This window comes from Corticium candelabrum, chromosome 20 (genome assembly GCF_963422355.1).
Source record: "Corticium candelabrum chromosome 20, ooCorCand1.1, whole genome shotgun sequence".
NCBI lineage: Eukaryota > Metazoa > Porifera > Homoscleromorpha > Homosclerophorida > Plakinidae > Corticium > Corticium candelabrum.
Genome location: NC_085104.1, coordinates 2,201,825 through 2,226,989, shown reverse-complemented (window position 1 = coordinate 2,226,989; position 25,165 = coordinate 2,201,825). Strand labels below are relative to the sequence as shown.

Genomic DNA, 25,165 nt, shown 5'->3' with positions numbered 1-25,165 from the left:
TCCTGTAAATCAACAACAAACACTTAAGGCTACAACAGATGACCCTATAAGGGGGTCAGAATACATTTAACCACTTAGTTTAAAACAAATTGATATTCGTCAAGGACACTGCAAGATTTTTGTCCAGCTGAAATTACTGCCATCTTCCTAGAGATCACACTTGAATTGCATTGCTGCAGCTTGATAGTCTGTCTGTCTGTCTGTCTGTCTGTCTGTCTGTCTGTCTGTCTGTCTGTCCCTTTTAACTATTAGGTCTGAATTGATGAACAGAGTAATGAAACTGAGGTGGATTTGTGTATACTTTTGAAGATTTGCTTGTTGTATCTTTAAAGTTTAAAATCAATAACAATCTGTCTGTCTGTCTGTCTGTCTGTCTGTCTATCTGTCTGTCTGTCTGTCTGTCAATCACATATATTTGAACTCTTATCTATGATACATTTTGCAATGCAGAGTACTGTCTGTCTGTCTGTCTGTCTGTCTGTCTTCTTGTCTGTCTGTTTCCTTATCTGTCTGTCTACCTCATTGTCTGTGTCCAAAAGCACCAAAACTGAGAATATAAAGAAAATCTGCTGTCCACTCTCACTTCAAATCAGCCTCTATGCCTCATCATGATCCCTTTTTAATACAAATATGTATAGGGTACAAAGAAACCTGCAAAATTCTTTACTTCACTGTAACAGCCGAAAGCCTTCAATATACAACGCCAACACAACCTATTTGCAAACAGAAAGCAATCTCATGTATGAACAATGTGTCAGTAAGTTTGCCGGTATGAAGTCCTCCTCTGACCCAGCAGTCACAACTTCTCTGTTGCTTGATCAGACTCTTCAGTCTCCTCTAGTTCATGTCTAATACACTCGACAGTCTCAGCGTACAGCCGTCCGTTTGACCTTAACGTAAAACCGTAAAAAGCCACGGAGTCCAACGGGACCTTACCAATCATAAACCGTTGCCTCTTCTCAAACGACCAGGGTTGAGAATAGGTGCCCCGGAGCCATTTTAATTCCGCTTCGGTTTCGTCTTCGTTTGTAAAGCGGAGAACTTGTCCAATCCACGGCTGTCCATCGTACTCGTTTACGGGAGGAACGACGCAAGCAAGTTCACCAGAGACAGGTCTTGGGCCATCAGACTCGCCTGTGTAAGCCTGCCCGATTCGTCGAGGAAACCGAGTTAGTTCCTCGCTTGTTTCCTATAGTAAGATAAGAAACTTTGAGGTGTCGAGTTATAGAAATCAGGAAGTGTGTGTGTGTGTGTGTGTGTGTGTGTGTGTGTGTGTGTGTGTGTGTGTGTGCACGCGCGCTATATATAGCTCAGTTGGTTAGAGAGTCATCTTATGGAGCAACAACATCCGAGACCCTGAAAAAGGTTGCCAGGTCAAGTCACAGTGACGGCGAGCTATGTGGCATAATTTCCTTAGACAAGAAACTCACACACAATTGCCTCGTTTAACTCAGAAGTATAAATGAGTACCTGGTCTTTGACAGAGGTAGCAAAGGCCTCCGACTGCGACAAAGTCCATCAGCCACTGAGGTCCGAGTGGGACTTCGGGTGCCCACACCACAGTTGGCGTCGTAGTCGGTGCTCCTGCGAGCACCTGGCCAGGCTCCAGGAGATTGCTTAGCACGGCACATAGCTCCTGCTTAGTGCACAGCAACCCAGCCATCTGGCTGGGGGCATTACCGTTTAACTTCAGCTCCTTATCCATTTGCCATTTGCCATGTGTGGTGTGTGTGTGTGTGTGTGTGTGTGTGTGTGTGTGTGTGTGTGTGTGTGTGTGTGTGTGTTTGCGTTCATGTTTGTTTGTGGTGCAGATCTTTAGTATCGATACTGCAGTAGGTGTCTACATCAAAAACACTTACCACAATGGATGGATACGGTAAATAACTGATTGCGTCACTCGACTTTCTTTTCTTTCGTTTCACTTCTTTGGGTACCGAATCAGTAGAAGTCTTTTTGCTACCACTCCCTCTAGGATTCTTATGCCCAAATCTCTCCTTCAACAGTTGAAACATCACTTGATGACTGTTGTTGTCCGGATGCTTCACTCGAATACAATGTCGCCACTTTTTTGTAAGACATCGCTTTGGATCATTAGAATGGGAATGAGTGGCAAACTGAAATGTCGCCAACGTGTTCCCACATTTCAAACACAAAACACACGGATGCACGGGCTTGTAGTACCGGTCTACGTAGAAAATACCATAAGTATCAGTGCATGTATGGTATACAGGAAGTTCCCGGATATCCTTAATTTCTGCATTTATCTCCTCGGGTTTCACAGTTGGACCAGCTGACTTCCTTGCTAGAAGTCGTCGAGGTGGTTCAGGAGATTCCGATGGGCTAGCTTTAGTTTCAAGCGGTTGAGGCAACACTGCAAGACTTGCGTCAAGACTATCGGATTGTGAGAGTGCAGGCTCTGATGCTTCTGATTGGACGCCAGACGTCTGAATGTCAGAAGGCTGTTCTATCTCCTTCCTAGCGCTCAGCTCAGTATGACCATCTGTCTTTGCTTCATCCATAATAACAGTTTGCATTTCTGATGGTGCCTTTGGTTGCTTCGGCGCTTCATCCAAAATGACAGTTGGCATCTCTGATGGTGCCTTTGGTTGCTTCTGCGCTTCATCCAAAATGACAGCTTGCATCTCTGATGGCGCCTTTGGCTGCTTCTGCGCTTCATCCAAAATGACAGCTTGCATCTCTGATGGTGCCTTTGCTCGCTTCTGCGCTTCATCCAAAATAACAGTTGGCATCTCTGATGGTGCCTTTGGTTGCTGCTGCGCTTCGACCGCTGAGAGAGCAATGACAGCTGCTAACTGACGCTCTTCCTCGTCGTCATCCTCATCGTCATCACTATCCGCATAAGCTTCACGTTTTAGTCTCGTCTGTTGCAGCTCCGTCGCTGCAGATACCGAAGCAGGTCGTCGCCTTGACGGAATGACGGCATCCAAATCCAAACGACGGAGAACAGCCTCGACAGGCTTTCCTTGATCAGACGCACGTCTGCGTCTCCGTCCACGTACGGAAGGTCCTTTAATGCTCGAAGATCGAGTTCTGAGTGGAATAGGCTCAAACTTCGGAGGCAACAACCGACCAATCCGCAATTTAGGAACCTCAAAAGTTTTCTGAGTAGACATTTTGACGGGTGATGTTGCCGACTCCGCCTTTTTCTCCCCTGGTGAAGCTGGGGACCTCGTGTCAGAGGCCTCGTTTGGGGATATCTCAGCCGACGATTCTCTGCTTGATTCAGTCTGAGAGGAAGAATCTTGGTTGTCCTTCTCCACAATATGGGAGGCAGACGAGTTGGTGGCTACCGTAGGTGTCTTTGCTGTTGGTGATGGTGACGGTCGAAATCTCCGAAATTTTGGAAGAACGACGTCGAGTTTTCCAGACGTCGACTTGCGAGCAGTCACGTGAGTCAATGGCTCTTCCAAAGACTTCTGTTTGCACTCTTCGTCCAATTGCGAGTCAGGCCTATCTGTATTAATTCTTACGACTTTGTTTGTCGACTTCGACCGCGTTGCTTCGCTATTTACACGCTTTCTGGAAGGAGTTAGAAGAATGGATGGGCGACGTGCAGGTGATTGGGGTAGTGGTGTCTGAGTCGACCCCGCCGAGTCAGTCAACTTGCACTTGCATGAGATATCAACTGCTCCACCTGAAGATCATTTCAAATTTACATTTAAAGAATGGATACAAACGCACACACGCACGCACGCACACACACGCACACACACACGCACGCACGCACACACGCACGCATACAGACAAACATATAGTCAATGAGGCAACAGTCAGCAGGTCAAAATATCATAAAATAGATAAGATAGCCAAACAAACGACAGACAAAGAGGCAGACAAACAAACAGACAAATAGACAGACAAAAGAGACAGACAGACAGACAACAGACCAACATACAGATAAGCAGACAGACAAACAGACAGGTAGGCAGGCATGCAGGCAAGCAGGTAGGCAGCTAGGAGGACAGACAGACAATGCCAAGTCCATTAGAGCTTAACAATACCTACGAGAAGGACTGGTTCATCATTTTTTAATTAAAATTTCCGATAACACGTAAAGTATATACGAAAACAAAATCTTTCTGTCTGTCTGTCTGTCTGTCTGTCTGTCAAATACATATATTTTTCAAATCATAAGAAATTTACATCAAGAGCTTAAAAGCTAGTCTCTAAGTAAAGTTCCTCTAAATCAACAATAAACACTTAAGGCTACAACAGATGACCCCATAGGGGGATCAGAATACATTTAACCACTTTGTTTAAAACAAATTGATATTCGTTACGGACACTGCAAGGTTTTTGTACAGCTGAAATTACTGCCATTTTCCTAGAGATCACATTTGCATTGCATTGCTGCAGCTTGATCAAAAATCGTCGTCTCCAGTGTGTTTTGAACTCAGCAATGTTAGATCGTCCATTGTCATCCCTCCACAAAGTAGAGAGGACCCTCAAGTACTCAGACGCTTCCTCCCCCCAACGGCCAGTCTGTCTGTCTGTCTGTCTGTCAGACACAGACTGACAGGCAAGCAGACAATGGATACACAACAAACAGACAAACCGCTAGACACACAGACAAAGAGACAAACACAAAAACAGACCGACAGACAGAAAGACAGACAGACAGATAGACAGACAGACAGACAGACACTTTGTTCGTTGGGGCAAATAAGTCAATACATACTTGTAGGAACTGTCACAGAGGGCATTGAACAATTCAGGCAAGAACAACTGCAACATATTTATGTGCTTTTGGCGGAAACGCTTCTCAATGACATTGCAGCGGTGCAACGCTACCACACTCACTAAAGAGATTTTAATTCTAACTTCTAGTAATCATAATGACATAGACGATTTTGTAACTCAGTTTTATGTACATTAGGCACTGCTAATGGCAATATCTAATAGTTAGTAGTTTTAGCCAGGACCGCCTTTACTGTAATTTAGATTTTTGACCAATGGGAGCGTTGATAGACGGTTGGGAGGTTTCTAGTAACATTGTCCAAATGAGAAGCAGTGAGGTGGAGCGTTTTATTACTGCCTAAGCAGTACATTTATTTACACAGCAATGCAAAGGATGTAAATTGACACTATAGAAACTGTAAGAGGCGGCAGTGTGAAAGGAAACATCTCGTTTATGCGTCCAAAAGCACCTGAAGACACGTGTTGGTATTGTAATCTTAAATTCAGAGGCAGATCGAGAAAGAAAAATTGGTCAGTGTCCCAACTTTCACGAGATTTTCAAAGTGCATAAATTGCCAAGCACATCCGTTAAATGTCACGTGGACTTCTGAGAGCTGCAGCAAGCAGAACGCTGAGGAACGGCGAGGCTATAAATCGCTTTAATTAAAGGTTAGTCAGACGGCTCTGGTGTTAGTCTCTATATACGGCTCTCAGTGTCTGGTGTTAGCTTGTTCGTTGGGCACTGGCGCTAGCATTGAGACTGCATTAATGTCGAATTTCGGTTTGCTCTTTGGCGGTTGGGGTGTCCAGTGCACCATGGGACAGCCCCTAGATCCGTCCTAAAATAGGTAAGTTATCCCATCAGAGTGAATATCCAAATTGTAAGTTAGCTTGCTTACACCACGCGGCTCTGTCGACAGCTGCCAGACGATCGGAAATAAACTGCTAGCCTGGGGGGGTACGTGCAACCTGTGAACAGTGGTAGCCACGCCCCTGCAACCTACTGAGAACATCAGATTGGGCTTTAGCCATCCCTTTCATGACAGCTGATTGTGAGCGTGGTTTTAGCAAATTACAGCTAGTAAAGACAAATACTAGATAAAGACAGATGTTCCTGCGTGTATAAAAATGAAATTTTGGTCATCTAATGAGAATTTCTCTATAGATGGTCCCTCTATAGTGTGACTTTAGTGAGACAATGCGAATACAGTGAATCCTCGATTAACCGACCCCCTTGGGCAACCCGCAACAGAATAACAACTAAAATGACAAAACAACTTGAACAAGAACTTACGGGTTTTATCCTCTCGTGTATATTGTAAAATTAAGAAGTTTGCAAGGATTCTATTCATAGAAAGAAGATATATGTGTAGGACTGAGGCCATACAACCATTGGACAGTGGCGTAATGTTTTTGTAGTTATGATGGCTTCTTACAGCTTGTGAAATCATACAATTCTGGTGTAATATTTTTGTAGCCGTCTGGCTTGGTGTAATATTTTTGTAGCCGTTTGGCTCATCCAAGTGAAACTTAATAAACTCTTAAGGGCAGGATGCCAAGTCAATGACTGTAGCATTTTGATCCTAACGTTAAATGTGAGCGCTAGAACACTTGGAGAGTGCCTTAGTAAATTGGTGTACCTGTAATCTACTGTAAGCCTTCTGTTGTGTACTGCTTTGTTTCTGCTACTTCATTGTTTTGCTGTTTTACTGCACTGGTAGTGCATTGTTTGTTTTCCTATATTTGTCTGTCTATCTGTCTGTCTATTAGTCTGTCTGTTAGTCTGTCTGCTTGTCTGTCTGTCTGTCTGTCTGTCTGTCTGCATGTCTGTCAATGGTAGCATATTTCAAACATGATCACTATTACAGGCTACAGTATATAGGGCCACTATACCATCAATCTAAGAGCATGTTCACACAGGGCCTAATCATGATTAGTTCAGCGTTAGTGCACTAACGCCACTGTCCACACCGGTTCTAATCATGATTAGTGTAACGCCATTCTAACGCCATAGAGAGCAGCATTACAACTGCATTGTAGCGTTAGTGGTTGCACGTGACTTTGGCACGTGAGGTAGCATACAAGAAGGAGCATGTCGCCGATGTTTCTTCTGTGGTGTTGTATGTTTAAACGTACAAACGCAGCAACATGCCGACATATCCGGAAGCGCATGTAGATGTGTGCAACATGCCGGTGACAACTTCCTGCCGTCCCTGAAGGAGCTGCCAGAGAAAACAAACTAATGTTTCCCTCTTCAAAACCTAAAGCTATGGATTCGTCAAGACAATTCACGCGAATTCTTGCAAGATATGACGGAAGAAAACTGTGGAGGCTAATTACTCAGGTGCCCACGTGACTTACTAATCATAGCGGTGTGAACGCGCTTGCGCTAATATTGGCCTAATCATAGTGAGCCTGGTCATAGTTAGTCCAGATGTGGCGTGAGCGTGGGCAATGTAAATAAACAGAATGTAGAAAAATGGAGATGCTACAATAGTAGTTGATACGTCATTTTGTAAAATGATCATGCACTCCTATTGACACACCCATTATTCACAACTGTCTTTAATTCTGGAACATACTACAATATAATATCAAAATTAGGAGACCAGCTGCTGGTGTTTAACATCAATTGTCTAAGAGCCACACCTACTAGTATTGGGACCTCCCCAGGCCTCTATCAGGGACGCCACTGAGTTTATGTTATCAACCAGATACTGGGCTGCTACAACTGAGTAGTTAGTGGTCCGTTCATTCCGGGAAACTTGGATTATGATTTAATTTATGTATACTCCTACTTCATTGACAGTGTACAGAGGAGGAGGAATTGACTACAAGCAGTGACAGTGACCGCCAGCTAACAAGTTTGGCAAGAGCTGTCTGCATGCACAAGTGCAATGCACACTTGAAATGCACAAATGCAATGCACAAGTGCAATGCACACTTGCAATGCACAAGTGTAATGCACACTTGCAATGCACACGTGCACGTTTTCCCACATTAATTAATTAACTTCCTAGCTGTACTGTCAGACTAGAATCCCCCAGAGTAGTTCATTACAGCAACATGTAGGCTAAATAATATTAATGCGGGTAGATGTTGATGCTGATATTTGCAAATAGTACATATCCAGAGCCGGCACGTGACAGGCTTTTCATTGTGTCAATTTCATGAGCATAGGTACACCTCCTAGCCTGATCTATTCAAAGGAAAACCTTAACTGCCGTTCATTATGCAACATACTATAGTAGGTGTGGCCTCTAGAGAATTGACACTGTCCCATAAACACCAGTAGCTGGCCTCCCTACTTTTGGATATTATATTAGTAGGCGTGGCCTATAGACAAGTAACAATGTCTCTAGACACCAACGGCTGGCCTCACCAAGTTGAAGGTCAAGGACGCCACTGACAGACACTACTGTACTTGGTTGTTTGTTTAATTAAATAACAAATTTTTATGAGCCGAAACGTAAGTATAAAAGAAAGTCAATGCAGCAACTAGATGTCTACATGATGAGTCCAAGTCACATGATTCCATCTGGTTCTATTTGAAAGTGAATTAGTGGCAGCTTAAAGAATTATTGGTGAGCCACACTCAACACTGAGCATTGAGAGAGATAGACCCAGCCACTCCTGAGACTCTGGCTAGCCATGCCACTAATCTGGTGTGGGGGCGTGGGAACATAATATTTTTGTAACAACCAGCGTTCCAGCTAGTACTTGGTAATTATGAAAAATGTAATTCAATTATCGAATCAGTCAGCAAATCACTTTGTCCCAATTCCTCATAGTTTGTACATACTTACTTTGCAATGGTGGCCAACCAATGGCAGTTGTCAGTACAAAATGTGTTAATCATTTGACAAATAACCAATTCACAGTTATTAAAATATATCCTACTTTATGATAAATAGCGTTTTATGCATGTGACCCCATCTATGTCACCCTAGACACCGACACCTTGCAAAAATATTTCTTGTAATTTTATATTGTTGATAAGCTATGGATCTCATGAGCAACGTGTCTCTCAATCTGCTCTATCTGATTTGCACACGAGCGCGCGTGCACACACACACACACACACCAAGATCATGCAGATTAGCTCAGTATAAATACAGCAGAATACAAATGTACGTATAAACATTATAAACACGTCAATCAATATTACAGTGTAACTACATGACCACAACATGTTGACTAAAGGATCATGACGTGAGATAACGTTTTTGTTCCTGTGCATGGCATCAGTGCATGTTCTCAAGGGAAGAAACGTCATGAAGCCATGCAGAGGAACAAAACCCATTTAACTAAGTTGGAATAACAATATTGACAAACAATAACAAACAACCGGGTACCTTCAATTGAACTGAATCGCTGAATTTGAGACTTAAGTATCAGCAATGAATCTCCATCAAACAGGACATGAAGATGGTCAGGATCAGGAGCTGCAACTAAGCACTCACATGGTCTGATCATTGCCTCAGCAAGCGTCTTCATTATTTCACCATACTGACTACCCAACAGGTCATCTTCAGACAAAGCTCTCTCAGCTAATTAAAAACGTTTAATATGAGTAGACGACATCAACATCATAATGCTGTTGTACCATATTCAGTTGCTCGCTCAAGTTGATGAGTTACTTTGGCTATATCACCAGCTCGACGTTCTAGTTTGCTAATAACACTCCTTCGTTTCTTCTCAATAGAATGAAGAAGAAGCTCTCGATTCCCGGCTAAATCGGCTGCCAATGCATCAAAGTTTTTCTGCACAACTTGAGTCGACATCAACGCGGATCTGCAAAAGCTCTCTGCAGCATCAGCAATTGATTTCGACGTAGCAATAAAACGATCCAGCTGTCGAGAAGCAGCGTCGAGCTGATTCTGAACTTTCGCGCGATAACTCAATTTTTGAGCGGTCGAAACAAACGGAAATTCAATATTTTCATTTTGGTGGAGATTCTCACCAATGACTCTATTCTGCTCTTGAATCGAAACTAGACTCATCTTCTGTCTGACCACCGAACTGTCTTTACCGTCACGCTCACCGACTTCACCAACACTGTTGTCCACCAACTCGTTGATTTTCATGCCAGAATGATCACCACATATCCCATTGCCAAGAGAAATGTAATCTGGTTGCCTTGGCACTCTTTGCGGGTCGCCCATCGACCGTCTCCGTCTAGCTCCACGCTAAACAAAAAAGAAAAAAACGAAAATCGTGACAGACCTGCCAGTTCGAACTAGGTGTGAGAGAAATTATCGACATCTAATTGTACATTCTTCCGATGGAAGTCACTGGATGCCGCAATGTAGCATCACTGAGCCGCCTTAATCGCCTCCTAACGCCACAATCCGGCAAACAAGCAGCGTGACTGTATAACTTACAACAAAACCCACGTGCATTTAGCTTCACAGCTTGCTGGCAGGTCTCGATCCGTACAAAGGTCTCATTGTAAATTTCCCTTCGTCTACCAGCGACCGGCAAGCAGTTTATTTAGACCGTATCGACGCTTGGCTAGCACACGAATGAGTTTGAAACGGTGATTCAGACTCTTTCTTACCCGTTTCTGTAGCAGGACGTAGGCCGGCTGCCCGCGCAAGCGCAGTACGACTGTCTGCAATGTGCTGAAAAAAGGGAACGATAGAGAGGCCGGAAAAGACCAAAACAGGACGTGAAAAAGTGTCAAGTTCCGTCGACAACAAATTCCAGCAGAAACGCTTCTGCTGACCGTCTTGAGACATACTCAACTCGGTACAGCAAAATTAGAAAATTTATGATTACAGCTTGTGACTGTTTCGGCTCTAGGCGTCTTTTTGCTATAGCCTAAATGTACACTAGTCTATGTTTACACGGGTGACTGATGGTATGCATGATTAGATTATATCTACTACTTATTCTCAGAAATTGGGTGTCACATGATCAGGTGTCTATTGCTTAGATAGGGTTTTGTTTGATTAATTAATGCAAATATATATCTACTTATCTAACTAATAAAATACTAATTAATTAAATTAATTAGTATTTTATTAGTTAGATAAGTAGATATATATCTTGTGTGAGGGCAGTGACGGTCACAGATGTGAAAGAGTCACACCGAATGCAGTAAGATAGGATTTCGAGGCCTACAGACATGACCGTCAAACAAACATAGGCTGCCTACGTGTGTTGTGATTAGTTTGATGAGTGTGAAGGGAACGTTTGCCCTTCAAGTGGTCAGACAGACAGACAAGACAGGCAGACAGACAGACAGACAGACCAACAGACAGACAGACCAACAGACAGACCAACAGACAGGCAGACGGACGGACGGAAGGGCAGGTAAATAGACAGACAGACAGACAGACAAACAGACAGACAAACAAACAGACAGACAGAGAGACAGACAGAGAGACAGACAAACAAACAGACAGACAGAGAGACAGACAAACGGACGGACGGAAGGGCAGACAGACAGACAGACAGAGAGAGACCAACAGACAGACAAGTTTGATTTAGCTTGTAATAGTTCTGATTTAGCCTGTAATAGTTCTGATTTAGCCTGTAATAGTTCCGATTTATGAAAATATACTTCTTTGACAGACAGACAGACAGACAGACAGACAGAGAGACAGACAGGCAGACAGACAGAGAGACAGACCAACAGACAGACAAGTTTGATTTAGCTTGTAATAGTTCTGATTTAGCCTGTAATAGTTCCGATTTATGAAAATATACTTCTTTGACAGACAGACAGGCAGACAGACAGAGAGACAGACCAACAGACAGACAAGTTTGATTTAGTTTGTAATAGTTCTGATTTAGCCTGTAATAGTTCCGATTTATGAAAATATACTTCTTTGACAGACAGACAGACAGAGAGACAGACAGACAGACAGAGAGACAGACCAACAGACAGACAAGTTTGATTTAGCTTGTAATAGTTCTGATTTAGCCTGTAATAGTTCCGATTTATGAAAATATACTTCTTTGACAGACAGACAGACAGACAGAGAGACAGACAGGCAGACAGACAGAGAGACAGACCAACAGACAGAGAAGTTTGATTTAGCTTGTAATAGTTCTGATTTAGCCTGTAATAGTTCCGATTTATGAAAATATATTTCTTTGACAGACAGACAGACAGACAAACAGACAGACAGACGGAAAAACAGACAAATGAAAAAAACAGACAAACACACAAACAGACACACAGACAGACAGATAGACAAATGGACACAACAGATGAGCATACAGACTCGAGCTCGCAAAACACACACAAACACAAACTTGTCGATGTCGATCCTGAATGTACTAGTGTGTGTACCTACATGGGCTACTGTCATGTTGTTGCAGACAGTCACTCTGTTCCACTCACGCATTAATTAACTCACCTACGACTGTATAAACAAACGTACCGTGACTATGTACTACATCAGAGTCCACAAAAGTAATAAATGTCCCCATCAATTACAAATCCACTCTATCATAGATTCATTGGTATGTCAGTCACTAACACTAACAGTCGCATATATATCTGATGCTTTACATATGGCTGATCAATCCACAAGATAAAAGTCTCCCCATCGATACAGACTTTGCATCCACGATGATGTGCATTGACCATTGAAGGGTCCACGGCATACCGAATATGTTGCCAATCGTCGAATCTGGTATTCGTCTCCTTCCACTGTAAAGAGTCTCAGTGCTGGCAAGTAGTTTGGGCATCTGTTTGTTGGCTTGGGATAAGTAGTGTTCTCTCCTTGGACATCATCACTCGTGCCTTCAACAGAGTGAGCACCATCCTTGTGAAAACAGAATAGTGAACCGAGATCGCATGTCATGGAGCAATTCAGTCGGGCCATTTCAACGACTAGGTTCATTCGTTTCCTCCACTTGAACGGCTTTTTCATCTTGAACTCGATCCATTGACTGCCTTGGATCAATGAGACGGGTATGTCGACTGGACCGTATGCCGCCTGCACTTTTTCCCATTTCGACAGGCTGATCGCTTCGGTCATTTCGAGACAAATACGGAATTGTTTGATGTCGACACCCGAGCACTGGCTCAGTAAGACCGAAATGCTAGAAATGTGAGGGCCGTCGTAGGAAGCTCTAGGAGCAAATATAATGTCGGATTCGTGGTTTGCGAGACAACAGCATGAGCCAAATTCAAAGGTGTCAAGTCGACGTAACGAGTGAGCAAGCAGTAGGTCTCTCGGTATGAGAGGATTTTGATGCGCCTCGAACAACTCACGCTTGTACAGTTGTGAAAACCGAACGACCTTCAGTAGATTTTGAGCCTCCTGCTCGTCTAATGGTTTACTTCTTCCGCAATTTTCGGTCTCCAAGCGAGCGTAAGCACTAACAGAAGGCCAACTCTTCGCATCCTTCCTTAGCTCTGCCATACCTTGAACACCCCGGATATGTAACAGATCCATAACAAATTCATAGACAACATACTCCTGATCGACTTCCAAGTCATCTTGCAAAAGGAGTTTGGCAAGAAGTTGTGTCGGTACCAACATCACTTCCTTTGCTGAGACATGATATAGAAACTTCATGGTAACACTTGGAATAGCACTTTCCAAGATTTCTTCTACCCGATGTAGAAAGTAATCAGACGGAGAAGGATTATCTGCTATGTATTTCGACGTTAACACAAATTTCCTCAGTGCAGTGAGTCGTTCATGAATGAGAAGAGCTAGGAACGCCTCCTCGGGAATTCCACTGTAATCCTGAGCCTTGGTGAACGTAAAGTTGTTGACAATATGAGAGATGGCCTTGCTTTTGAATTGTTCAACGCGGAGACTGATGCAATCTGTCCACACCTCCCACGCATTTGTCATGCTCACCGTCTCCTCTACAAACTGCTCCACTAATGACATTAGCCCCGACATCTGGAGGAAATCTGCCACCTTCCACAGCTGCACGGCGTTTCCTAGAGTCAATAGAATACGTCCCGTATACATGTAGTCGAGAACAAGAGGTGTGACGTTGTTGGGGTCGATCTCCTTGCTCATCTGGAACTCACGCGTTGCCGTCTCGCTATTCTCGTGCGCCAAAATGGCCTGACGAAATAAGTCAGAATGGAAAGCTAAAAAGAAACGATGAACGGGATGCAGTCGACCGTCAACAGTGCGCACGACGAAGTCCGACCAACCTCTGTCGGGACATTCTGTCAGCACCCTCTCAAAACCCTCTCGAAAACAGTCTGTGTGTCTGTATTGAGCTTGTGAGCCCCTTCGCTCTCCCATAACGAGCAGACAACAAGACGAACGAACTTGCTGCGACACTGAGCCACATCCGCACTGTGACTGAGAGCGCGATGCCTGCAAGCTAACTGCGAGGACGGTCACGAGGACGGTCGCGAGGACGGTCACGAGGTCAGTCACGAGGTCAGTCACGAGGTCAGTCACGAGGTCAGTCACGAGGTCAGTCACGAGGGCAGTCACGAGGTCAGTCACGAGGTCAGTCACGAGGTCAGTCACGAGGTCAATCAAGTACATGGATCTCACTGTGAGGGGAAAGGCCTGTATAAAGGAAGTACTCGACACAGTGACGGAGTTACTCGATGGAATGAGCCATACCAACTCTGCTGAGGACACAACCAAAGTCGGAGACGATGAGATCCGGGACATTGCCGACAAACTGAAGAGTCGATTTCAGGAACTGAAAGACATCTGCAAGACTTTCGCCGCCTCTGACAAGCTAAGACGCGATCAACCAACCGTAGCACTCGATAGAACTCTTGTTGCCAGGAGAGACGAGTTGAGGCGAGAGCTGCAAAGCCAAAATGCTCAACTAAAGAAACTCATAGACTCTAGCAGAAACCTGCTAGTTCAAATAAATGTTACTACACCCTTAGAATCCGCATGACATTAAGTGACTCCGTTGTTAATTAATTAAATACATTAATTAATTAATTAATGTAATCCTTGCAATTGCTGTAGTAAATATCAACTGTGTTTGAGTGATTTGATGTATAGATTACCTTGGTAACATTTGCCAGTGCTAGCTGGAGTAACATACAAATGATGTAGAGACACGATTCCTAGATATCACATTCTGTCACAACACATTTGATCTAGAGTTTGAAATTTGATGTCAGGAGCATGAGATATTTTATCAAAAATTAATGTGCTGAAGCTTGAAATTCGAACTAGTACAGTACGTTTCCTCAGGTCTACCCTGTAATTCACATTCTACGACTGACATGCACCAAGCAGAGAATAGCTGTATGAATGCTTTCACTGGGTACATAGGGTTAATTAATTAATCTAACACAAAGACTACAGTACTGGATATGTTTTGTACCTTACCATTGTTTCATGTACATTTTTACCAGGGGCGTCGGAAGGGGGTCGGCCGCACGGCCATGGCCGTACCACTTTTCGAAAAATGGACTTTTGCCAGTCGGCCATTAGCGTATACTTCCGGTTTAGGGTTAACTGATTAAATAAGTAATATATTTCTAGTTACGTTAGCATTCTGTACAGCTAGATTTTCAGGCGGTAATTTATAAATTTACGCTCAGTCACAAAGATGAGGCTGGCAACGCGAGGACACGGCAGCGGTAGATAGAGCGCACGCTAACCATTTCCGTGTGCTATATATGCAGATTGACGGGATTCCAGATGTCGGTGATCAGCCCTGTCAGCCTCGCCGAGCTTCATTTCCAAAAGTTTCGTTTGGGAAAAAAGCTCCAAAATCAAGATCATTTCAAGCTGCTTGGTTCGACAACTGGCCTTGGCTTCATTGGCACGACTCCGTTGAGAAAGTGTTCTGTCACGTCTGTGTGAAGGCTGCGAAGTCTGGCAAGCTGAAATGCAAGACTGCTGAGCAGGCATTCATCTATCGCGGAGTTCAAAACTGGAATGATGCCACCCGCTTATTTCGTTCACACGCGAAATCAGACTGCCACAGAGAAGCGGTTGAGTCACTGATCACGCTACCTGCCACAACAAAGCACGTTGGTGAACTACTAAGAACTCAATTGGTTGAAGACAGAAAGAGAAACCGGGCCAGCCTCCTTCGCATTCTCAGGGCGCTGAGGTTCCTGGCACGTCAAGGTATTGCCCTCCGCGGTTCCGCCCTCACCAAAGAGATTGATAGCAATTTGTCACAGCTCCTTCGTCTTTTTTGTGAGCTTTCTACAGATCTCTCCGATTGGTTGCAGAAAAAGACAAATAAGTACACAAGTGCAGACATACAGAATGAGCTGCTGAAGGTGATGTCACTTCGAATTCTTCGAGATGTCTCAGCCAAACTTGAAGGCACACCATACACCATTATGGTAGACGAAACCACTGACGCAAGTACCCAGGAGCAGGTTGTAATAGTTCTACGATGGGTGGATGAAGACCTAGAGCCTCATGAGGATTTTATTGGGCTGCACATCACTGCTTCAACTGATGCTAAGTCCATTGTAGCAATTATCAGGGATGTTCTTGTTCGTATGAACCTTAGTCTGACCAACTGTCGTGGTCAGTGCTATGATGGTGCAGCTGTGATGAAAGGATGTCTATCAGGAGTTGCTGCTCAACTCACTCAAGATGAACCACGAGCATTGTTCACTCACTGCTATGGTCATAGCCTCAATTTAGCCTGCCAAGACACCATCAAAGACATAATTCCTATCAAATATGCCCTTGACACAACATTTGAACTGTCAAAACTTCTCAAGTACTCAGCAAAAAGAAAGTCTGAGTACAAGCGACTTCAAGCTGAGATGGCTCCTCAAGACCCTGGATTTAGGACGCTATGCCCTACGAGATGGACCGTTCGAGCAGCTTCTCTACAGAGTGTTATGCAAAACTTTTCGGTCATCCAATCCAGCTTAGACAGTTTTGCAGATATGGCAAAAGGAGACCCAGAGATGTCTGCTCGGTGTACTGGTGTTGCTGCTCAGTTTTCTTCATTTGACTTTCTCTTTGGAGTAGCATTAGGAGAAAAAGTCTTGAAGTTGGTTGACAATCTGAGCAAAGCTCTTCAGCACAAGAAGATGTCTGCTGCACAAGGTCAAGTGTTAGCAGAACTTACCATCAAATCTCTTGCACTAATGCGTACAGAAGCTGAATTCTCAAATTTCTGGGAAAAGTTGATAGAGAAACAAAGCAAAGAAGATGTTGCAGAGCCTTCCCTTCCTCGGAAAAGGAAGCGTCCTTGCCGATATGATGAAGGAAGTTCGGGACACTTCGCAACATGTATAGAAGATCATTACCGGGTTATGTATTTTTCCGCTTTCGATATGGCAATTCAGTCTATCAAAAGCAGATTTGACCAGCCACACTATAAGATATACAGCAAGCTTGAATGCACACTTCTGAAGGGTGCTGCTGGAGAGAGCTATACGGATGACCTGTCTAGCATACAGGAGTTGTACTGCACAGACTTTGACAGCAATATCCTCCAGACGCAGCTATTGATACTGTATTCTCACTTTAGAGAAACGGCAGTCACACCAGCCCTGATGGATGTTGTGGACTATGTTAAGTCACTAGGGAAACCCGGCCAATTGCTGTTGTCTGAGGTGGTCAAACTTATACGCTTGATCCTTGTTGCTCCTGCAACAAATGCAACTAGTGAAAGAACGTTCTCAGCTCTCCGCATTGTTAAAACATACCTTCGGTGCACTATGACACAGGCAAGGTTAAATCACCTTTTAATGTTGCATGTGCACAAAGAAGCATGTGATAGTCTTGATCTAGAACTATGCATAGATGATTTCTGTAGGGAATCAGAACACAGAAGAAACATTTTTGGCTCAATGTAGATTTACGTACAGAAATAGCCTTGTAAGGTTTGACACATGTTGTTCTAGTAGTTACTAAGTGTTAATCTTGCGTTCTCTGTATGGTATTCAAGCTTTTAGAGAAATGTTTAGCGTGCGTTAACCGTTATATGATCACGCCCACCTAGCGCGCGTTAGGCCGGACCACTTTAAATTTGCTTCCGACGCCTCTGTTTACTCGAGTCGTGATACGCTGAGCTTTAGGGTTACCGGTAGAGTACTGTACTAGAAAGACGATTCGCTCCGCCTACTGCATAGCACGTGACCAAATAAACCATAAACTTATTTATTATTCACGTCATAGGATTGTGCTATGACGCAACAAACATATGATGTTATACATTACGTATTACTAGTACAAGAATACAAAAATATTTATGTAATAATGAAAACCAAAGTAGGACGACTGCGTACTTTATGCTAGTGCTTGACCAGACAAGTATCTACATACTCATATTTTATATCTAAAAACAATCTTTCACAATAATTATTACATCTCTACTTCATTCGTGGCTGCTACAGGAGCGAAGTAGGGATTTAATTGTGGGAGATTGGTTTCAGCTGTAGTCTACTAGAGTATGAGTACTTGCCTGCGAAAGTTTCGACTCCTATTTCTTCAAGCACTAACTTATAGTACGCTGCCATCCCTCTTTGTTTTTATTTATTACATAAATAGTTTTGTATTCTTGTTTATGTCCTTTTTATAGAAACACATGCATTGTTACAACTCATAGTATATTTGAATATTTGACACGAGCGCACGACGCTAGTTAGACGTACGACGTCGAGCCTACCAACGTCAACGTTCCCGCGGCCGCGTTTAATTGTTGTTGTAGACATGCAGATTTTACAAACAGCAACAACTCTAGCTGTAGTCTTCGAGTTGTTCTCTACGAATTTTTAAACAAGAGAAGCTAATTGAGATAGGATTGCACTGCTTGCATAGCAGTCTGGTCTTTAGTGAAGCATTTAAGAAACCAAGTCCAGTCTTTAGATAGCCGATTTTTGGCTACGCGGCACACAGCGACGTCAATGGCTGTTCACCAGACCTCATTTGCCCTAAAGTATGACGCGGCGGGGGTCTGGCTACGCGAGACTACTACTGAACCACTTCGTAGTTAGACCTCATATTCCATCAGGCATTCAACAAAAGCAGCAGACTGCCTAGCCAAACAAGCAACAAAATACAATAGAACAGCGAGGGATCTATTGTTAAGACAAACAGTCCGCATACAACCATCTAGAAGTAGAGAATGGAAGAAGGCATTGTGTCTAAGTTAGCTAAAGTCTTGCCGCTTAAGTCATATGAAGTGACCACTGGACAGGGATTCGTGTACCGGAGAAACAAGTGGCGCTTATGCCACAGTATAAACGAAACCTCACTTGCATCAATTGTGGCGCTTTTGGCTAGTGATGATGTTGAACGGGAACAGCCTCCAATAGTCATGACATCGTCGTCGTCGTCGTCGTCGTCGTCATCGTCGTCATCATCATCGCAAACAGCAGCACCTACACGCATTCAACCAATGACGATGAACTCGGAAGTCAGAGGCAACGTCCGTGGTCAAGTCCGTCCACTCCACGCTAGAATAACAACATCAACAATCAGAACTGGGCGAGTCATCATACCTCCCGTCTGGCCTAGAGACTATATTCCTTAGTAATACATAACTATAGCTTGCTACACTTAGTTGTCAGAGGTGATTGCCAGCACAGACACCAGATACTGAATTGCAAGGTAACTTTTCTTTTCTTTTGTTGCTAAGATGGACAATTTTTTGAAGGAGGGAAGTTAGGTAATGGACATGCTCAGACTAGGCCGTCTGCGCGTAGACAATAGAACGACACAACCGCCACTAGCTAAAGTATAAAAACCCAATCTGATTTACGCGCAAACAATAGAACGACACATGATGTCAGAAGTGAGTCCTAACCTGCGAAACCTCTGTGGAATGGGTGGCGATAATCGTAAAATTAAGAAATTTTACGCCGCGGTCGACCCCTCGAGAGGAAACCCGGTACATAATTTATTTAAAGTTCTAACGCAAACCTTCCCCTTTGCGTGCCGATTTCGGTTGAGAACGAACAAAAGACGTGGCCGCGTATCGCGAACACACACACACACACACACACACACACACACACACACACACACACACACACACACACACACACACACACACACACACAGCAAATGGCAAATGGATAGAGCTGCCGTTTATTACGGTTACGCCTCCAGCCAGATGGCTGGTTTCCTGTGCACTATGCAGGAGCTATGAGCCGTGCTAAGCAATCTCCTGGGGCCTGGCCAGATAGTCACAGGAGCACCGACTGCAACGTCAACTGTGATGAGGGCACCCAAAGTCCCACCATTGGCTGATGGACTTTGTCACAGTCAGGGCCTTTTCAACCCCACTCAATGACCAAGTACTCATTTATACTCCTGAGTCGAGAGCGGCAATTGTGTGTGAGTTTCTTGCCCAAGGAAATTATGCCATAGCTCACCATCACTGTGACTTGAATCTGCAATCCTACAAGGTCCCGGATGTAATCACTCCATAAGATGACTCTCTAACCAACTGAGCTATCCCAACACACACACACACACACACACACACACACACACACACACACACACACACACACACACACACAATTTGAGCTTTATATATACTATATATATATATATATATATATATATATATATATATATATATATATGAGGTATAACATTCATAATATGAGGTATCACCAAATTGTTGGTATTGAAAACGAGGTATTACAAGTGACCTAATCCGTCTTTTCCTATCATGAAAGAGTTACATTTGCAACCGACTTCTTCAGCATCAAGTCACATCTCAACGCTAGTTGATCATTTGTTGTTTGTACATAACCAGCAGTCCGATACATCTGACATGCCTCTTTTAACACTGTACACGTCTCGATGTAGATCTCCTCATATCCTCGTTCTTTGATTCGTCTCTCTAATCTCTCAAGAATGGCCTTTCCTAATCCTTTCCCTCTAGCATGAGGCAGAAGAAACATTTTTCTCAGTTCCACAGCATTGCAACCCATTGATATCTTGTAGTATCCGGCAGTACCGATCACTTCGCCTGTGTCGTTCTCTTCAACGACCCACATTTCGCCTAGTTTCTTCTTCCAATAATATTCATCCACGTTAACAAGATCCTTGTCTTCCCCTTGTGGTTCAAATGGCAAGTCATACTCTGCTAGACATGTCTGCACAATGGCTGTAGCAGCATCTCGGTCTCCACGTTTCCACGGTCTTACGGTGTAAGTTTTATACTGAAGGATCTGTTCGTCTAGATCAAGTTGCCTGTCGCCGTCCATGATGCAACGTAGTTGTGAAGTTGCGCAATGTCACGTGACAAAATTACTCACGTGCACACTAACGCGCTAGTGTGCTAATTAGGGTAACCAGCGGATAATGATTGAGTCGTCTAGACCAAAGACATCACATCACTAAGTATACGAGTAGTAGTAGTATAGAAATGTTGGTCATCAGTACCCATACGCATGCGCAAAGCGGTACAGTAGGTTCGTCGTGTCCCACACGAATATCGCTATATCTGAAGATTTAGGCGTCAGAGAGAGTAGTAATGGTCACTAAACTTTGGTAATAAAATAAGAGCTGTAGCTTGTAGTAACTGTAGAGAGCGTTTTCATTGACTTTACATTTTGCTCACGCACGTTAGCGTCGGTCATTTGATGTCAAGGTGATTTGCGTAGGTGTCGGTCTAGGCAAATTCTGACCTCCCACGCCTCTACTACACTTACTGCCAGCAGGAAACCATCAAAATACTTCGAGAATCTGCTTACCTGATGCAAAATCTCGCTATTTAGCCAAGCTGGAACTGATTGGAGGGGTAGATCCACTGCAGTTAAGTTAGTTGGAGAGGCCATTGCTAGAGAACAGTTCAACACCACGTTTCCTCCTGTCGACAGTTCGGGTATTGTCTCCTATTTAGTTCTTCAGACGAGTTTCCTAGCAGCCAACCAGTTTACAAATGGCTGGGTAACAGATGCTTGCCTACACATGTTGTTAAGGCCTGTCCACACTGGCAACTGGATCGCGATCCGATCGCGATCCGATCGCGATCCAACCGCAACGCTGTCCACACTTGCAACTCGATCGCGATCGGATCGCGATCGGATCGCGATCCATCCGATCCACATCGCGAGGTGGATTCGATCGCGATCCGATCGCGATCGGTTGAATCCAATTAGAAATAGTGGGCGTTACCTTCACGTACGCTACGCGTGTAGTCGGAACATCCAGCACTCCTCACTCGTCTTTGTTCTCGCTCACCTTACGTCGCTGTATCAACGCTTTCTACAAGCAAGGAAACCACACATACACATCGGTCATCAGTCACGTGATAGCGAAATGAGGCGGAGCTAGCGTTTTCAAAGTGCAGTGTGGACGCTCGCTATCCCGATCGGATCGCGATCGGATCGCGATCGGCAGGATCGCGATCGAATCGCGATCCGATCGCGATCCATTCTGGTCTAGTGTGGACAGGCCTTTAGTCTCGCGCAGCCAGCCCCTCCCCCTTTTTGACTTGCGTTGGCGGGGAGAGGGTCTGGTAAGGTTCTTTTGATGTCTTGGTTCTGCCGACTCCAGCATTTCTTGGGGCATAAAGACATAACGATGATATGTTAATTGAGATAAGCGAGCAACTGATGAGAACACACTATTAATTAGTATCCGCATGTACAGTTAACTTTTCGCTTCTGTTTTTGCTGCAGGTGCTACTGGACTTTGTTCTAGTTCATTTGCTCTCACAGGTTGCGTGGCTGCTTGCTATAGGCATGGTAAGAGAAGCGCGCAGGTCGTCTTCTTGTACGACAACATTGGCAGGTGAGTTGTTCTTCGGGAACTAACAGCATTCAACAACTAGCATGTGCCGTACTTCTCACCTACAAAATTCCAAGTGCATGATCACGCAACTTCCGAACTTGACAGTACAGAAGCCAATAAGTGTGCTACGACAGGGGTGGAAACAGCTAGAAGTTGCTCGTCCTGTTGCTAGATGTAACGCTGCAGCTGCATGACGAGCCTCTATGCAATTTCCCCAAGAACAACTCACCTGCCAATGTTTTCGTACAAGAAGACGACCTGTGCGCTTCTCTTACCATGCCTATAGTAGGCAGCCACGCAACCTGTGAGAGCAAATGAACTAGAACAAAGTCCAGTAGCACCTGCAGCAGAAACAGAAGCGAAAACTTCGCTGTACATGCGGATACTAATTAGTAGTGCGTTTCCATCAGTTGCTCGCTTATCTCGATCAATTAACATATCATCGTTATGTCTTTATGCCTCATAGAATGTTGAGATCGACAGAACCAAGACATCAAAGAAACCTTACCAGACCCTCTCCCCGACAACGAAAGTCAAAAAGGGGAGGGGCTGTCTGCGCGAGACTAACATGTTGTACGTGGAAGTCTCAGTAGTGGTAATGTCTAGAGTAAAATGTTTTCTGTTACAGTATAAATCTCACCTACCGAACGTGGTCATTATAATCTTTGTCAGCTCTGTGTGAGAGGATTGTGAAAGAGAAAGTGAATTATGACGTGAAAGCTATTAATCATGATAGCTAGAGAATCAACTGACACCAGCTACAAGTTTTCTTCTTAATTAATTAATTGTCTGTGTGACAATTTCTGTGCTACATTTGGGAAATGTAAAGAAGTGGACATGCTATGATAATGTAAATAGCATAGCATTGTGCTATAGTAGAGTGAGTGCTGTAAGTAGAATATTGTAAGACATTATTTTCTGGTATCCCTCGACACCCCACAGTCTGAGAATTTTACAGGTTCAGCATTCTCAAAAAAGATGCAATATCACTGATTTGTGAAAAGACTGGAGGTATGTTGTGCACATCGCAACTGCATGGCTGGACTTGGAGGTGCTCTATTCTGTTTTTCATTGAAGCATATATTCGAATTAAGGGAAATTTACTTACACACAGCAGAAGTGCAATTGGAGCATTTTAAGTCTAATTTTCTCTTAGGGATGTACCTTATAGACCAGTGAAAAATTAGATATATGTCATCTGTCAAAGCCAAAAGAAGAAAATTGCCGATGTCATTGCTTGCTACAACAAACCTCTCTTGCGCGTCTCTTTGAATAACCTAGGATGGTAATTATTACTATAGCCCATGGCCCCATGCGGGTCAGAAATAAAGGGCCTAGAAAAGTTTCGTTTATTTACCAGATTGGTTTATGTTATTCATTGGATGAACTTCCAACCATTTGGAAAACGCATGAACCAGAATGAGAAACCATCTGCCCCTAAAGGGGCCAGCAAATTCCATATGTAACTGAGCCCATGGTCGTTCTGGGACACCCAGGGGTGTAATGGCTCTTCCGGTGGTGCCTTTCTGTGAGCTTGGCAGATGTCACACAATTTAAAAATCCGCTCCAACGTTTGATCCAAGTTGGGCCACCATAAGTAGCTTCTGGCTAAGCTTTATTCGAGAGCTCTCTGGATGTGCTATGTGTAGTTCTTTTAGGAGTCGTTCTCTTGCCTGCGGTGGCACCACTATTCGAGTCCCACATAACATTCAGCCTTCTAACACACTGAACTCGTTGCGTCGATTCCAGTACAACCACAATGCTGAATCATCCAGCTGCTTCGGCCAGTCACTGAGGACATGGTGCAACACTTTTGATAGAATCGGATCTCTTTCCGTCCAACGGCAGATCTGTGAGGTCGTGACTGTCTCAGCTGCTATGACTTCCAGTATGTGTACAAACAATACCGTATCACACGGATCATACGTAGAAGCTGGGCATGTCGCTGTTGGTAAACGACTCAAGGCATCCGCGTTCTCATTGGTTACTCCCTTACGGTAAAGAAGGGTGTAGCGATACCCGGCCAGCATCAAGGCCCAACGTTGCATTTGTCCTGACGCCATGATCGGTACACCCTTCTTTTACCCAATAGCGTGACCAGTGGTTTGTGGTCCATGTAGATCAGAAACTCTCTTGCACAGAGGTACTGGTGAAACTTTTGAATTCCGAAACCCATGGCCAGCGCCTCCTTGTCTATTTGCTCGTAGCCAACCTCGGCTGGTGCCAAACTTCGCGACACAAAAGCAATAGGTTTGTCAAACCCATCCGGAAGTTGGTGAGATAAAACTGCACCGAACCCATAAGGGAATGCATCACATGCCAACGACAGTTCCAATTTGGGGTCAAAATAAACAAGAACGTTGTCCGATTGTAGATCTCCCTTAGACTTTAAACACAGTCCGTTGTTCCTCCTGCCATTCCCAAGGAACTCCTTGCCGTGTTAACTTGAACAGTGGTGCAAGCCTTGTCGTCCGGTCTGGTAAAGACCGTCCCTTTTTACCATTGGGTGGAGGCCACTCGCGTCAATCCGATGACCTAGATAATTCACTTCTTTCTCCATGAATGCACATTTCTCCAACTTCAGCCTTAACCCAGCGTTGGCTAACCTTCCGAGTACTGCGTCTAAATTGTGCAAGTGTTCTCTCATAGACCTCCCAGTTACCAAAATGTTGTCCAGGTATACTACCTTTCTGGAATGCCTTGTAACAGACTGTCCATAATACACTGAAAGATGGAGGGCACGGCTGATACTCCAAACGGAAGTCTGTTATACCTAAATAATCCCAACTGCGTATTGATCACGACATACTCCTTGG

The 25,165-nt window shown here is 44.1% G+C and overlaps 5 protein-coding genes across 5 annotated transcripts; 2 read left to right on the top strand and 3 right to left on the bottom strand.

Moving 5' to 3' along the window:
* Nucleotides 1-595: 595 nt before the first annotated feature.
* Nucleotides 596-10,285, bottom strand: LOC134195905 (uncharacterized). Its single transcript, XM_062665000.1, has 5 exons — nt 10,259-10,285; nt 9,305-9,887; nt 9,054-9,248; nt 1,860-3,655; nt 596-1,189 (listed from the first exon to the last, which is right to left on the bottom strand). The coding sequence occupies exons 2-5, from the start codon at nt 9,861-9,863 to the stop codon at nt 797-799; spliced, it is 2,943 nt and encodes a 980-aa protein (XP_062520984.1). The 5' UTR covers nt 9,864-9,887; nt 10,259-10,285; the 3' UTR covers nt 596-796.
* A 1,727-nt stretch (nt 10,286-12,012) lies between these two features.
* Nucleotides 12,013-14,018, bottom strand: LOC134195854 (uncharacterized). The gene is made up of 2 exons (XM_062664942.1): nt 13,838-14,018; nt 12,013-13,771 (listed from the first exon to the last, which is right to left on the bottom strand). Exons 1-2 carry the CDS (start codon nt 13,929-13,931, stop codon nt 12,234-12,236), a joined length of 1,632 nt encoding a protein of 543 aa, XP_062520926.1. The 5' UTR covers nt 13,932-14,018; the 3' UTR covers nt 12,013-12,233.
* A 145-nt stretch (nt 14,019-14,163) lies between these two features.
* Nucleotides 14,164-14,807, top strand: LOC134195855 (uncharacterized). The gene has a single exon (XM_062664943.1). The coding sequence runs from the start codon at nt 14,182-14,184 to the stop codon at nt 14,551-14,553; it is 372 nt and encodes a 123-aa protein (XP_062520927.1). The 5' UTR covers nt 14,164-14,181; the 3' UTR covers nt 14,554-14,807.
* Nucleotides 14,808-15,289: 482 nt separating this feature from the next.
* Nucleotides 15,290-17,449, top strand: LOC134196064 (zinc finger MYM-type protein 1-like). The gene has a single exon (XM_062665147.1). The coding sequence runs from the start codon at nt 15,290-15,292 to the stop codon at nt 17,447-17,449; it is 2,160 nt and encodes a 719-aa protein (XP_062521131.1).
* A 2,755-nt stretch (nt 17,450-20,204) lies between these two features.
* LOC134195899 (uncharacterized N-acetyltransferase YjgM-like) lies at nt 20,205-20,829 on the bottom strand. Its single transcript, XM_062664992.1, has one exon. The coding sequence runs from the start codon at nt 20,816-20,818 to the stop codon at nt 20,276-20,278; it is 543 nt and encodes a 180-aa protein (XP_062520976.1). The 5' UTR covers nt 20,819-20,829; the 3' UTR covers nt 20,205-20,275.
* Nucleotides 20,830-25,165: the final 4,336 nt, after the last annotated feature.

Bases quoted from the DNA above. Each gene is read 5' to 3' on its own strand.
- LOC134195899 (XM_062664992.1), bottom strand. From the start codon at position 20,818: ATGGACGGCGACAGGCAACTTGATCTAGACGAACAGATCCTTCAGTAT.
- LOC134195855 (XM_062664943.1), top strand. From the start codon at position 14,182: ATGGATCTCACTGTGAGGGGAAAGGCCTGTATAAAGGAAGTACTCGAC.
- LOC134195854 (XM_062664942.1), bottom strand. From the start codon at position 13,931: ATGGGAGAGCGAAGGGGCTCACAAGCTCAATACAGACACACAGACTGT. The intron at 13,772-13,837 runs GTTGGTCGGACT...GTTTCTTTTTAG, and splicing joins GACAGAATGTCCCGACAGAG to CTTTCCATTCTGACTTATTT.
- LOC134196064 (XM_062665147.1), top strand. From the start codon at position 15,290: ATGCAGATTGACGGGATTCCAGATGTCGGTGATCAGCCCTGTCAGCCT.
- LOC134195905 (XM_062665000.1), bottom strand. From the start codon at position 9,863: ATGGGCGACCCGCAAAGAGTGCCAAGGCAACCAGATTACATTTCTCTT. The intron at 9,249-9,304 runs GTACAACAGCAT...GTTTTTAATTAG, and splicing joins TGAGCGAGCAACTGAATATG to CTGAGAGAGCTTTGTCTGAA. The intron at 3,656-9,053 runs GTACCCGGTTGT...AATGATCTTCAG, and splicing joins GCGATTCAGTTCAATTGAAG to GTGGAGCAGTTGATATCTCA.